The sequence below is a fragment of the Mastacembelus armatus genome, chromosome 7, assembly GCF_900324485.2.
Source record: "Mastacembelus armatus chromosome 7, fMasArm1.2, whole genome shotgun sequence".
Taxonomy (NCBI): Eukaryota; Metazoa; Chordata; class Actinopteri; order Synbranchiformes; family Mastacembelidae; genus Mastacembelus; species Mastacembelus armatus.
The window spans coordinates 14,629,876-14,644,831 of NC_046639.1; the positions used below are offsets into that span (position 1 = coordinate 14,629,876).

Sequence of the window (14,956 nt, forward strand, 5' to 3'; positions counted from 1 at the left end):
TCTCTCACCAAGGCTCTTCTCCCACGATTGCTCAGTTTGGCTGGACGGCCAGGTCCAGGAAGAGTTCTGGTCCTCCCAAACTTTTTCCATTTGAGAATTATGGAGGCCATTGTGCTCTTAGGAACCTTGAGTGCTGCAGAAATTCTTTTGTAACCTTGACCAGATCTGTGCCTTGCCACAATTCTGTCTCTGAGCTCCTTGGGCAGTTACTTCAACCTCATGATTCTCATTTGCTCTGACATGCACTGTGAGCTGTAAGGTCTTATATAGACAGGTGTGTGCCTTTCCTAATCAAGTCCAATCAGTTTAATTAAACATAGCTGGACTCCAATGAAGGAGCAGAACCATCTCAAGGAGGATCAGAAGAAATGGACAGCATGTGAGTTAAATATGAGTGTCACTGCAAAGGGTCTGAATACTTATGACCATGTGATATTTCAGTTGTTCTTTTTTAATAAATTTGCAAAAATTTCTACATTTCTGTTTTTTTCTGTCAAGATGGGGTGCTGAGTGTACATTAATGAGAAATAAAATGAACTTTTTTGATTTTGGCAAATGGCTGCAATGACACAAAGAGTGAAAAATTTAAAGGGGTCTGAATACTGTCCGTACCCACTGTATTCATCCTGCTACAGCCAGGTAAGACAGTAAGTCAATTTGGTGATCAGTTATCAAATCATTTACTAACAGATTTAGACAAAAGAGACCTTAATATATTTAATATTAATACAGAGATATTTAATAATCCGCATCTTACTGTTCTGTTTTTCTGTTCATCGGTCTTAATTTTTATTAGGTTTTTATGAATAACTCCTCTTGTGTTAACTTCTGATTTATTTGATTTATATGTTTTGAGGCTGGTGACGGCTCTAAGGAAACTGCAGAGAGGCGTTTTAGACTGAGTCTCTGTGTCCCGGTCCCCACTCTGAATTGTCAGGCTTTAGGTTGGCTAATAAACTCGGCCAGATTTCTAGAGATGAGAGCTGCACCATCCAAAGTGGGATGGATGCCAGACCGGGTTTACCCGAAAGTGGCCCAATTGTCTACGAAGCCCACATAGTTTGCTGGACACCACCTAGGCAGCCAGCGACGGAACGACGACATGCTGTTTAACATGTCATTGCTGGTCATATTGGGGAGGGGTCCAGAGAAAATTACGGAAATTGTTTTGGCAAAATTACACACCGATTCAACATTAATTTTAGTGGCGCAATCGGGTGTCATTGCTGACGACGTGAATAACAATCTTACGATATTTACGATTAGCCTTAGCCAGCAGCTTCAAGTTTGACTCGATGTTGCCTGCTCTGGCCCGAGGACTTGACTATTTGACTATGGTCGCTGGTGTCTCTAGATTCTCTAGATGTTTCTGACTATGGAATCACCAATTATCAGAGTCGGTTTCTCAGCAGGTGTGTTGCTGAGCGGGGAAAAACGGTTAGAAACATGAACAGGCAGTTAATGAGCCATGGGCTTCTGCTTAGGAGTATGTTTCTGTTGGACTGTCACCCATGTTAATTCTCCGGGCTGCTACGGAGCTGCCCTTGGAGCCTGAGCTCGGTGGCTCCACACCTGCTAACGGGGCTAGGCTAGCTGGCTTTTGTTCAGAGTTGCGGAGCCGCTCTTCCAAATCAGTGATCCTCACCTCCAAAGCTACCAGAACCTTGTACTTATTACAAGTATCATTATCACTAAAGGGGGCAGAGGAATAACTAAACATGTAGCACATGTGAGAGAGAGGGAGAAGCCATGCTGCTAGCTAAGCTATCTGGTAGGCTAACGAGCGTTAAGTCTGGGAATAGCAATAAATACCGGTTAAATAGAAATGTACTTGACTAGTACTGGAATGTGAAGCAGTTAAAGAATTGTTTAGAAAGTTTAGTTATTTTTTAGGTGTGTTAAACTAAAGCTAGTCTGTTCATAATCTATAGACAAACTATACAGCACACACAACACAACACAACACAATAGGAAGTGTATTCCCGGGAACAGAACCCAGAAGATCTTTACCATTCATTTCTTAATTTAGAGCCATTTTTGTCTCTACCTGTTCAATTTAACTCTTGTATTCGGTCTGTTAGCTCAGCTTTATCTATACGTTGGAGAAATATTGGGCTTATTAGCTGTTAAATGCAGTAGAGTGCTCACCAGCTTAGTCGTTAACTGTCTGTCTGCTGACTGATAATAAGCATAAGTATTTTCCACCAACCCTAAATAAAACATAGATTTAATTAGTTCTTCATGGTGAAATTAAAATTAAAATAGTTTTTCTTTAAAGCCAGTGTCTAAATTAAGCTGAAACTGTAAAGATGATGAGGACAAAAGTAGGTATTTAAAAGAATTCCAGTTTGTAACTAGAAATCAATTCCTTGATATTTTTCTTTTCTTAAGTGCAAAACTTAAGTACTTAAGTGCAAAATTACATTCACCAAAAGCTCTGTGAATTGACTTGAACCATGAAGGTACATGTTTTCCTTGAGCTTGTATCAGCTTGATTCTTAATGTTTGTTTAAATGTTTTAACATTAACAATTCAAAAGGTCTGGTTCATTTGGCAAATTTTTAAGTTTAATAACAATAATGTAGTGGCAATTTTTGCTAAACTACATGCAATCGTACAAAGTCATCCAAGCCAAATATCAGGACCCGAGATGGCGGAGCAACTCACCAAATAAGGGAGTAACAAGCTCCAGCTACAAAATATCCTTCCCTGGTCCTGCAGCTCCAGAGGAGTATCAACACTGGAACGGCTCCCCTCCAAGGCTCAAAATGGCTTTAGAAACGTAATACTTCCTCCCACTTGCCAAACAAAACCACAGTACTCTGGTCAACTTGTAACATTAGCTGATGCCTCTCAGAGTGTAGTCTCCTCTTTAAACTGTCTTCAAGCTTTGAAATATTTCCCCCTCTAATTTATGGCTTCAATTGCAAAACCTAGGTCCTAATCTAAAACAATTTAACTTCCTTTCACCATTCATTCTACTTGCATCTTCCCTGCTGTAAATATGTTAATACAGTCGAGATAAATTATTTAAATTTACAGCGCTGACATATTTCCTTATAATAGTACTAGAGTCACTGAGTCTCTGTCAGGATTTTAGACTTGATACTACCGGTAATAGTTCATCATTTATGAATCCCCAGCAACTCATGCTTGGTAACCCTTTGCACTCTCCTGACTGAGTGATGTTACTGATCTGTCTCCAGGAAATGGGTGCCATGGTAACAAGAGATGAGAGAATATGTAGGCCCAGTCAATCTCACTTCAATGAGTCATTGAAGTGTACACGTGTGTGTATGTGTGTGTGTGTGTGTAATTCTGTGACTCACACTCCACAATGACTTTAACGGTTTGTGTCATGGCGGTCCCCAGAGTATTGGAAGCATAGCAACGGTAGCTGCCTTCATATGAGTTGAGTGGCTCCTCTTCATCAGCTCGCAATGTTCCAGATCCCTTAAGCTCTGCCCCAAATGTCTCCCCATCCTTCACCCAGCGGAAACTAGAGACATAAATTAACAGCAAGTGTGATAAACAAAATACCTAGAATTACACTAAATTTGAAAAAAAAAAACATGAAGATCAAAACATTCTTTTTTTTTTTTTTTTTTTTTTTTACAGATGGAAAAGATTTGTCAGCAAGTACTGGTGAGATTGCAGGATACACCCTACTGAGCACCTCTCACACTGTTTCCAGGTGAGAGGAAGCGTACAGTGGCCATCACTTAAACAAACAAACAAACAAAAAAAACACAACACAAATCCCTGCCTAGAGCCAGTGGTTGGTTTGTCTGTTCTGGGACACTGAGCTGCATACCTGGTGGCACAACATAGCTGCCTCTGGGAAAGGAGACCGGCTCCCTATGTAGATTTAAAATGCTCATTCTCAGATTTAAAAAATCCAATGGTAGGTATTTCACTATGATTTCACACTAATTGTAACATACTGAATACTATAATGAATACTTTATTACATTTTAACTAATAGATTGCTCAAAATATTACACATTGAACCTTTACGGAATCAATCTAATCCTGTTCTATAGTTTTCTGATCCCACAGAAAAGTCAAAACCAACAAAGTGCTTCCCTCTGGCAACAATGTGGCTCATTAATTTGGTTTTAATTATTCCTAAATAATACTGGAGCTGTAATGCTGACTTACTCCAGAGGGGAGAGGGAAAACAGAAAAGAAAAAGAGAAATGGAAAAGAAGAGACCTGATTTTGTTATTGCTGTGATTTCATTAGAACATTTATCCCCATGACAACAGCAAGACCAAATGGAGGAAGTGGACAAACTGTCTGACACACACATCTGTCTTGTTTGACCATTATTATATTTGTCCACTCTGTTGCATATTTCAAACGCACACTAATGCAAGTAAATGACACACCAGGTTGACCTGCCATACGTACGTGGGTATTGGGTTACCGGTGGCCTCACAGGGCAAATTGAAGTCCTCCTGAGAAAAGGCTGTGTAGGATGTTGGCATCTCTATCAGCACTGGAGGCTGTGACACTTCAACACACACACACAAATAGTAATGAAATACTCTAGAGCATAGATCTTGTTGAACAATAGTTACCATTAAATACTCTATGGTATGAATAGCAATTTTTTTGGAAGGCTAGACATTTACACCTACACTATTAGGTTTGATTAGTTCCTCTTCCACAGAAGCTTCTAATTTGTTACTTTTGGCTACTTTACATGTATATGAGTTCTCCAATACTTTAAAATAAATGCTTCACCTTTATCTATTTTAAACATTTATCAGTCTTTGTTTCAACTTTTAATGCTACCTTTACTTTTGGTGTGCTATTTACACCATGTATTTTTAATTATTTCACCAACATCTTTGTGTTACTTTTGCTAACTGTTTCAAACATTTACTTTTCATCTCCGGGGCTGACAACTCTCATGCATTCCTTGTGAGACTCACGCATTTGATTGGTTTCAACCGCTCTCAAGCCACACCCCCGATTTCTCAAGTTTTCTTGAAGTGTGTCAACTGTGATCTACCTGTTCTTTAAGGTTCACTCTATGGTTGAGCCTGAGGTGTGACATTACCTTCCCTGATTCGTCGTGTTTGTATCACGCTGTAATAGCCATGTGCCCTAAGTCTGGAAGAAAACAACAAATCACCTCCGACCTTCCGTCATTCTTCCGTCTACTTCATTTTGTTCATTTTGTGTGTATTATGACATCATTAGCACTTATTTGGAGGTTTCAGTGCTTAGTTAGTATACAGTGTTTCCAGCCAGCTTAACTTTGTCCTCAAATGGAATGTTTTTGATATGTAGCAGGAATTAGAGTTTAGATTGGGCTATTAAGACCCCAAAAGATTTATTTAAAATTCCAGCTCGACTGAACCCAAGGAATTAAAACATACTTAGCTAGATGTGATATTAACGGTTAAGAGACAAAAGAAAAGCAGTGTGCGTGAATCAAGCCTTTTTTGCAGTTAGCATTAACTGAGAACAAAAATGAGAATGTTGTTATTGTAACTGGTACAATAGTACTAGCCCGCAGAATCTTGTGGTTCTTATAGATCAGATTCCATTGATATCCCAGTGTTAATTTGAACCCTACCAGTCGTTTGGTTAAGTTGTTACATGCTAGTTACAAACATATAGTAACCCAAGGACCCTGGACCATACATTGAGAAACTGTCATGTACAGTAAACGAATAAAAATATTTTTGCTGTATGGTATAACAAAGCAAAACCAAAAATCGCAGTGTATGTGGGAAACTTTTTCTTCTGAAGTTTTTTTGAAAAGTTGGCAGTCCTGTAACTCTTTTAGCTATTGCAAATATTAATCTATTAACATTACTTAAAGCTAAGAATTTCGAATGTTTTGTCCTTACCTGATGAACTTTTGAGCTATTTAAATCATTTATCATGCCTCACTGTTAGCAACTGTTTCATGTGTTTTTTCACACATTTTTTAAGCAAACTTGTTCACACACACTTGTTCTTTTAGTTGTTAAAAACTGAAATGTGCATCACCCATCCTTTTTATGTTGTAGTCTCACCATGCCTTCTTCCTTTATTTTTCTTGTTCACACATCACATGCTTAATACACACGTTTACACACATACACACACTTTATTGAAAAACTCAAATGTGTACCTTTCATTCTTTTATGTTACAGGCTCCCCATGCCTCGTAGTATAGGATCCAGGATGCAGAGGAGTTTTTCACACACATTTTTAAACACACTCGCTCTTTTATTTATTCAGAATTATGTCACATGGTTTTCTGTTGTAGCCCTCAATAATGCCATGTTCTTGTTCCACAGATTGAAAATGTAAGAAAATATTACTTATTGAAAACCTAACTTTGCATCAGTTATCCTTGTTATGTTGCAGTCTCTCTAGGCAGCTTTAACATGAGCCAAGTATTTTTTTCGAAGGTGTTGTGTCCTGGTTTTCACAATTGACCAAGTTTACTTTTTAAATTTTAAGCTGTTATTAACTATTACTTGACTTCATACATGGCTATGAATTAGCATTAAAATAATACAAAGAATGTGTAGTGGGCCTGGGATGGCTACCTTTGCATCATTTGAAGAACTGGACAGGACAGATGCTAACACACCATATAAAAGCCACCATTGATCTTCGACAATGTCAGTAAGGAATTTAGGCAGATCTTACGAAACCAACAATAACTAATGCCTAGTAAGCCCAAAAGCAATGGAATATTACAATCCCCAAATAATAATTGCTGGAGAAGTACATGCAGAGTAATGGGGGTAAGGTATGCTAACATATATTAAGTCTGCATATGCCACCATGACCTAGACTTCCCTCGAAAAGATAAAAACTTAATAGAACTGTACTGTTGTTACTCCGCCACTCCAGATTTTAATATCTACTTTCCAATAACGCAATTACTGCTGGTCTGTCCCAGAGAGGAACTACACAGCGCAGGGTTTGTTTGGAACTATTGAAGACTACATGAACCACGTGACTGCACGGCGGCGAGATAAAAGCGTGTTGCCACTCTGTTTTCTCTACTACTCTGGTTTTAACTATTTCAGTCAGTCTATTAGGCTACTTTTGGCTAAGATTTACAACAACATTTCCAATTATGTTATTTTCATTCACTTTTAGCTATTTCAACCATCTCACTGTTATTACTATTTCAACTATTTTAGCTATTTGCTATTAACTAATTCAACCATTTACTTTCGGTAACTGGTTCAAACATTTACTTTTAATGTTACTAACTCTTTCAACTTTTTACCATAACAGGCTAGGTAAAATAACTGGCTATGTGATTTTCAATTTACACTGACAAGTACAACATGCAGCATCGTTATTGCTGACTTGGATATTTTTTTTAATCAATTCATGATTGCTGTTTTGTTAAACATACCCCACATACCCCTGGTAACTGCAGATACCATCTGTAGAACAAGTCCCTAGCCTGAGAATCATCCAGCCATTCACCATTTCATGAAGGAAGGTCTATACAGTATTATTTTGTTAAAAGAGCATGTGACATTTTGAAAAGTGTTTGCTTTTGTGTTGACAGGCCCAATTCCAGCTTTATACCTGTACATTAAATCTGAAGCTACAGCCAGTGTACAGATATTGTAGTTTAAATATTTGAAGCAAGGGAAATAGCTAGCTTGGTTATGGCCATGGGTTAAAACATAACCTGGTATGGTGATTTATAACTACCTGTATAGATGAAACAAATAAGATATAGCAACTAATGTAATGAAATTTAGAAGTAGACAGATTTTATTTCCTTTATACATAGTTGTTAGCTATTTCCTTTAGATTCCAGGCATTATGCAAAACAAACTGACCACAGGCAGTTGCTTCATGTTTATTTCCCTGTATAAACATGAGATTTTTCTTATCCAATTCAAAACATAAAAGCATAATTCCCTAAATGTGCATAAGGGCCAGGTTAAAATATGATTTTTTTATTTCAGTTTTGGATGAGTTGACATTTCAGAGAAACATCTTTTTTTCTTCCCAACACCACTAACGTATATATTTAACTTTCTACAGGTATTGGTGGAGAAGTCTTAGCAAAGGAATGATTTGCTATGAGTGTGACTGCAGTGCCAGACAGACTTTCAGACAAACAGCAGCAACAACATGACACAAATACAAAAATTATGTTATTACTTACTGTTAGGTACTTTATCTGTCCCACATGTAAGCAATGAAAAGAGAGCAAAAAAGACAAAGGCAGAATTTGAATATGCATAGACTCACACAGTTAACCTTGACATCATAATCACTTATCTAGAGGATTTTCCTTCCTTTTTATTTTCCAATCTAGACATGCTGATGTCCAAAATGAATTCACATCTCATTACCACCTTTTCTTCACCCCATCTTGATCAATTACTTTGTCTTCAGTACTTCCAGTCTAAAGTGCCCCAAAGTGAAAACAGGTTTCTACAAAGTAATGATAAATAAAAATACGTAATGTGAAATAAGTGATTGTATAAATATTCACCCCCTTCAAGTCAGTATTTAGTAGATGCAACTTGTAATCACAGCACTGTGTCTGTGTGGAGAGGTCTCAATCATCTGGACACTGCAATTTTACTCCATTCTCAAGCTCAAGCTCTGTCAGGTTGTGCAGGGATGGGGAGTGAACAATCCTTTTCAAGTTCAGCCACAAATTCTCTACTGGATTGAGGTCTGGGCTTTGACTTGCCCAGTCCACAACATTCATCTTGTTGTCTTTAAACCATTTCTGTGTAGCTGTATGCTTTGGGTTTTTGTCTTGCTTGAAGATAAATCTTCTCCCAAGCCATAGTTCTCTTGCTGACTGAATTGTCCTGCAGGATTTTCTTATATATTGCCGCATTCATTTTACCCCCTGCCTTACCGAGCCTTCTAGGGCCAACTGCCAAGAAGCATCCCCACAGCATGATGTTGCCAACACCGTGCTTCACAGTGGAGATGGTGTGTTTGTGGTGATATGCAATGTTGTGGTGACCAAACTGCCAACTATAGCACCTTGTGTGATAGCCAAAAAGCACCATTTTGGTTTAATTAGACCAAAGAACTCTCTTCCACTTGACCATGGATTTTCCCACATGCCTTTTGGCAAACTCTAGTTGATATTTATTTATATGAGTGTGGAGACTCATTTATAATTTTTTTTGTATCCAACCCTTGACTTATACTTTTCAATAACCCTTTTTCTGAGTTGCTTGTAGTGTTCTTTTGTCTTCATGGTGTAATGGTAGTCATTGTTGATTAACCAGTGCTTGGACCTTCCAGACACAAGTGACTTTATACTGCAGTAACTTGAGATACATTCATTCACTGCACTCAGGTGATCCTCATTTTACTATTTGTGAGGCTATTAGCACCAATTGTACTGGACTTCTGCTGGATTAGGTCTGTCATTTTAAAGGGTGTGAATATTTATGCAGGGGGAAAACACACCATAGTGTGGGAAGGATAAATGAAAATGTGAATTAAAGATCTTGGACAGTGTCAATAATCAGTTGGCATTTGGTTTGCGTATTATGTCGTTACCGCTCATTTGAGAAATCAGGGAGGGAACTGATCATAACAGGTCTGCTCAGGCAAGTGTGTCAGTGTAAGTGCAGTTCACTTTCTGGGAAGACTGAAAGCATAAAGGGGACTGCTAGTAAAGTACAAGACATTCCTTGGGAAAACTGGGGAAAAAGAGGTCTTTGGGCACTAGTAGCCACTAAGGGGCCCAACTGGGACATTGGCACCAGCTGGTTTTACTGTTAAGCAGCCTGTGAGGCATGACAATAACGTGTGTGAGACTGCAGCAATTGTGTAGATGAGAACTGATTGGATTCAGTGTGGTGTGTAACGGCAGCTGCATATGCTCAGACGGCGAGTGAGCTGCAGTGTGTGGGTAACAGCAAGGAAAGCAGGCTGTGAAGTAGTGATAATAATAATAATAAATAAAAATTAGTAGTAAAAATAAATAAAACAGTACTTCATCTTAAATCTGATAGAGAAGATATTGTAAAATAGGTACGATTAGATAAGCTCTGCAGATATAAGAGCAGAAATCCTCTCTGGCATAAAGGTGGATATATGGGAGGTGTGGCTGGTCAGAAGGACAATGGAAAGAGGTACTGGACCAAGAGAAACAACTTGAGACAAAGGAAACAGCTGAAACCGCAGCACAGAGAATGTCTGCTTCTGAGGAGTGGAAGGAGAATAAGGACAGACCTGGAAGAAAAGTATAGCAGTGAAGATGAAGAATCCTGTGATGAAATGCATATTCCACTGATGGGGAAGGGAGTAGGAACTCCAAGATATGTTCCTTAGTCATTTATGGACATGGTGGTGTTAGCAAACACACTGCCTCCACTTACAGATAGAGCTAATAGATGGATTACTGCTCTGGAAGAAAACATGGCTGGAGTAAGACTGGCAGTGTGTGACATCAAAGCCCTGCTGATGCAGGCATAGGCCACAGAAGAAGTGCTGCTAGGAGCAAGAATGAGAACAACAATAGCAAGTAATGCAGCTGATGATGTGGGTTTTGGAGGCAGTATAGGATCAGTTGAGAAGGCAATATCCAGAGAAAATGGACCGCTAAAAGCTAGAAGGGGAAGTACTAAAAGATGAGGAATGCCCAGCTAAATTATTACACACTTTCCAACATAAATGAAAGGAAGAAACTGGGAGTGCATGGAATGCAAACCACACCACAGAGAGCTTGTTTAAACTAATGATTAAGAAAACAATGCCCAAGGAGGTACAAAAACGACTGGATAATGTGGTGGGACTGATGAAAAGGGAATTGACTATGTTCGCAGAACATATTGTGCATTATGTGGAACAGTATAGGTCAGAAAAACAAGAGGCAGAGGAAGCCACTAAACAGCTTGCCAGTAAACTGGCAGCTGCAACTAGCTGAGCTGACCAAGCACAAGTTGCACCCCTCATGCCAATGATGATAGCAGGAAAAACATTTGTAAAGCCCCTGCTATATTCAGCTCACATGCCCGTTAACCTGTTGGAAAAAATGTCAGGTGGACTCAATCACTGTACTCACTGCAAGGTGAGCAGAGATAAAATGTAATTCTGCCAGTAAAAGATTGAGTATTTGGGCAGACAGTAGTGTGGTGATTGTCCCCTCTCAGGTGGAGGCCATAACTAAGGCCCCACAACCTCAAACTGTTGGACACATGCTTTTGTTTCTGGGCATGGCAGGGTACAGTAGAGCATGGATTTGTGATTATGCAGTAATAAAAAAAATTCAGTAGGGAAGCAACGATTAGCCTACTACAACACAAAGTTGGACAATGTGGAGTGTGGTCTGACACCCTGTTACCAGGGATTGGCTTCTGCTGCATTTGACTATGAAAATGCCCCCACATTAACAATGGGCCATCCAGTAATACTCTATATCTATAGTGGGCGGCTGTGGCTCAGGAGGTAGAGCAGGTCGACCATGAGCGAGAGAGTTGGTGGTTTGATCTTTGGCTTCCCCGGTCCACAGGCCAAAGTGTCCAACCCCAAGTTGGCCTCCACTCACACATTCATCCACCGGTGGCAGTGCCACCTGTGTATGAATGTGTGAGAGTTTGTGAGCGAGTGGGTGAGTGGACAAATTGTGCAAAAGCGCTTTGAGTCCCCTGAACTAAATATCCAACCGTGTAATTCTGTAAATCAGGTAACAGAAATGGTTGTACCAATCGAAGGTACACCTCATGACTAGCCAGAACACAGAGACATTTATGAAAGCAAGAGAGGATCTGCATAACCAGCCCATTGCAGCGGAACTTGCAGCTGTGAAAGTAGCAAAACTGTCATATTGGATGATTAGCAGAGGAGATATGACTTTAAATCCCCATGGTTCCAGGCAAAACTATGCAGAAAACAGAAATTAAACTCACTCTGATAGTTGGGGAAAAACCTGGACCTAAAGAATTTGGAAAATGCAGCAAATGTCTCCATCGAATAGGTGTAACTATGGGTATGGTCACAAAAGGAACCCCGTTTTTAGGAATGCTGTATGTGACACCAGTATTTCTTCTTTTCCTTTCGGCTGCTCCCTTCAGGGGTCGCCTCAGCGAATTATTTGCCTCCATTTAACCCTATCCTCTGTATCCTCCACACCCACACCAACTATCCTCATGTCCTCCTTCACTACATCCAAGAACCTCCTCTTTGGTCTTCCTCTAGGCCTCCTTCCTTTTACCAATGTATTCACTGTCCCTTCTCTGAACATGTCCAAACCATCTCAATCTGGCTTCCCTGGCTTTTTCTACAAAACATCTAACATGAGCTGTCCCTCTGATGTACTCATTCCTGATCCTATCCATCCTCGTCACTCCCAGAGAGAACCTCAACATCTTCATCTCTGCTACCTCCAGCTCTGCCTCCTGTCTTTTTCTCAGTGCCACTGTCTCTAAACCATACAACATTGCTGGTCTCACCACTGTCTTGTACACCTTTCCTTTGATTCTTGCTGACACTCTTTTGTCACACATCATACCTGACACTTTCCTCCACCCGTTCCAACCTGCTTGCACACGTCTCTTCAGTTCTTTTCCACATTCTCCATTGCTCTGGACTGTTCACCCTAGGTACTTAAAATCCTCCACCTTCTTCACCTCTACTCCCTGTAACCTCACCATTCTACTTGAGTCCCCCTCATTTACACACGTACTCTGTTTTACTGTGTCTAACCTTCATTCCTCTCCTTTCCAGAGCAAACCTCCACCTCTCTAGATTTTCCTCCACCTGCTCCCTGCTCTCACTACAGATGACAATGTCATCTGCAAACATCATGGTCCATGGATATTCCTGTCTAACCTCATCTGTCAGCCTGTCCATCACCACAGCAAATAAGAAGGGGCTTACAGCTGATCCTTGGTGCAGTCCCACCTCCACCTTGAACTTGTCCTGCACCACTCGTACCACCATATTTGTCTGCCACTCCAGACGTCCTCATACAAAACCACAGCTCCTCTCTTGGCACCCTGTCATACGCTGTTTCCAAATCTACAAAGACACAATGCAGCTCCTTCTGGCCTTCTCTGTACTTCTCCATCAGCATTCTCAAAGCAAATATTGCATCTGTGGCATTCTTTCTTGACATGAAACCATACTGCTGCTCACAAATGCTCACTTCTGACCTCAGCCTAGCCTCCACTACTCTTTCCCATAATGTCATTGTGTGACTCATCAGCTTTATTCCTCTCCTGACCTCCCAGAGCCTGCTTCAGCCCCTCCCTGAAAGCCACACAACACTTTTTCAACTTCCACCACTTGGTCTACCCTTTGTTCTCTTCATCTTCCTCACCACCAGAGTCATCCTACACACCACCATCCTATGCTGTCTGGCTACACTCTCCCCAGCCACTACTTTGCAGTCACTGATTTCTTCCAGGTTGAAATGTCTGCACAAGATGTAATCAACTTCTGTGCTCCTGCCTCCACTCTTATATGTCACCCTATGCTCCTCCCTTTTCTGGAAAAATGTGTTCACTACAGCCATTTCCATCCTTTTTGTGAAGTCTACCACCATCTGTCCTTCTGCATTCCTGTCCTGCATACCAAACTTACCCATCACTTCCTCATCACCTCTGTTTCCCTCACCAACATGTCCGTTGAAGTCTGCCCCAATCACCACTCTCTCATCACTAGGGACACCCTGAATCACCTCATCCATCTCCCTCCAGAATTTCTCATTCTCTTCTAACTCACATCCTACCTGTGGGGCATAACCACTGACAACATTCAACATCACACCTTCAACTTCCAGCTTCAGACTCATCACCCTATCTGACACTCTCTTCACCTCCAGAACATTCGTAGCAAAATCCTCCTTCAGGATAACTCCTACTCCATTCCTCTTTTCATCCTGATAAAACAGTTTGAACCCTGCTCCTAATCTGTAAGCCTTGCTACTTTTCCACCTGGTCTCCTGAACACACAAGATGTCCACCTTTCTTCTCGCCATCATATCAGCCAACTCTCTAGTTTTCCCTGACAGAATCCCTACATTCAAAGTCCCTATTCTAAGTCCTACACTCCTGCCCTTTCTCTTCTCTCTTTGCCTACGAACACACCTTCCGCCTGTACTTCTTGATGCCAGTATTTTGAAAAGACATATTTACATTAGAATGCCAATATCTATGGGCTAGAAAATGCTGATCAAATGAAAATAGTGAGACTGGACCCCAAAAGGAGCAGACTTTGTACCAACTATAAGGCTGAACACAATGAACAGTAGCCAGTGTATCTCTGGGGATCACTCAGGTTTATTTGTAACTGTTGCAAGTGCACAATAAACCTTTTCCTCAGACTGTGTCGACTTGAGAGTTTGATTGCAAACATTGGAAGAAGAAGGATGGTGTCAGCCAGTGTTAATTTCGTTGACGAAGTATTTTCCTTATAATTTTCGTCAACGACAAGTTTTCACTGATGAAAACGAGATGTTAACTAAATAAAAATTAAGTGATGACGTCGAAAACTATAATTAAAATATATTGACATTTTCGTTAACTAATAAAGACGAGACGAAAATGTGAGTGAGGGACGTTTTTAGAAAAGATCCAATCAGAATTAATCTTTAGACGCACACACACATTTGAAAAGTAACTGATCCACCTAGTGACGCGGGATGCGTGAGTACACATCATCATAGCCTACACTGGGTTTCTGTCCTACTTAAACTATAATGAAATGGAAACAGCTGGGAGAAAACAAAGAGAAGCTATATGGGTCAGTTTCACGTTTGATGCAATGACATTACTGCTAAATACAGTTTTTCTCTTAAATATTTTGGAGTTGCACTTTTGCTTTAAAGAATGAAAAATGTCATATGCAGGTTATAAACAATGCGTATCTAATTTTTGGTCTTTTATGGAAAGGCCATATTCCATATATATTTAATGAAACTTGTTTTTCATCTAATTTTAATTTAGAATATTTTGTATATTACAATAGTTTTACTAAATTACGC

The 14,956-nt window shown here is 40.0% G+C and overlaps 1 protein-coding gene across 3 annotated transcripts in view; it reads right to left on the reverse strand.

Moving 5' to 3' along the window:
• The window catches only part of LOC113146195 (neural cell adhesion molecule L1.1-like), a 68,919-nt gene that overhangs the window by 37,394 nt on the left and 16,569 nt on the right, over positions 1-14,956 (reverse strand). For 2 of the 3 annotated variants that reach the window (XM_026333524.1, XM_026333523.1), the window contains exons 3-5: positions 8,156-8,170; positions 4,414-4,516; positions 3,330-3,499 (exon numbers count right to left, since the gene is read on the reverse strand). In XM_026333524.1, coding sequence (XP_026189309.1) covers positions 3,330-3,499; positions 4,414-4,516; positions 8,156-8,170 — 288 coding nt within the window. The remainder of the gene's footprint in view (positions 1-3,329; positions 3,500-4,413; positions 4,517-8,155; positions 8,171-14,956) is intronic. The other variant, XM_026333525.1, reaches the window with a different exon arrangement.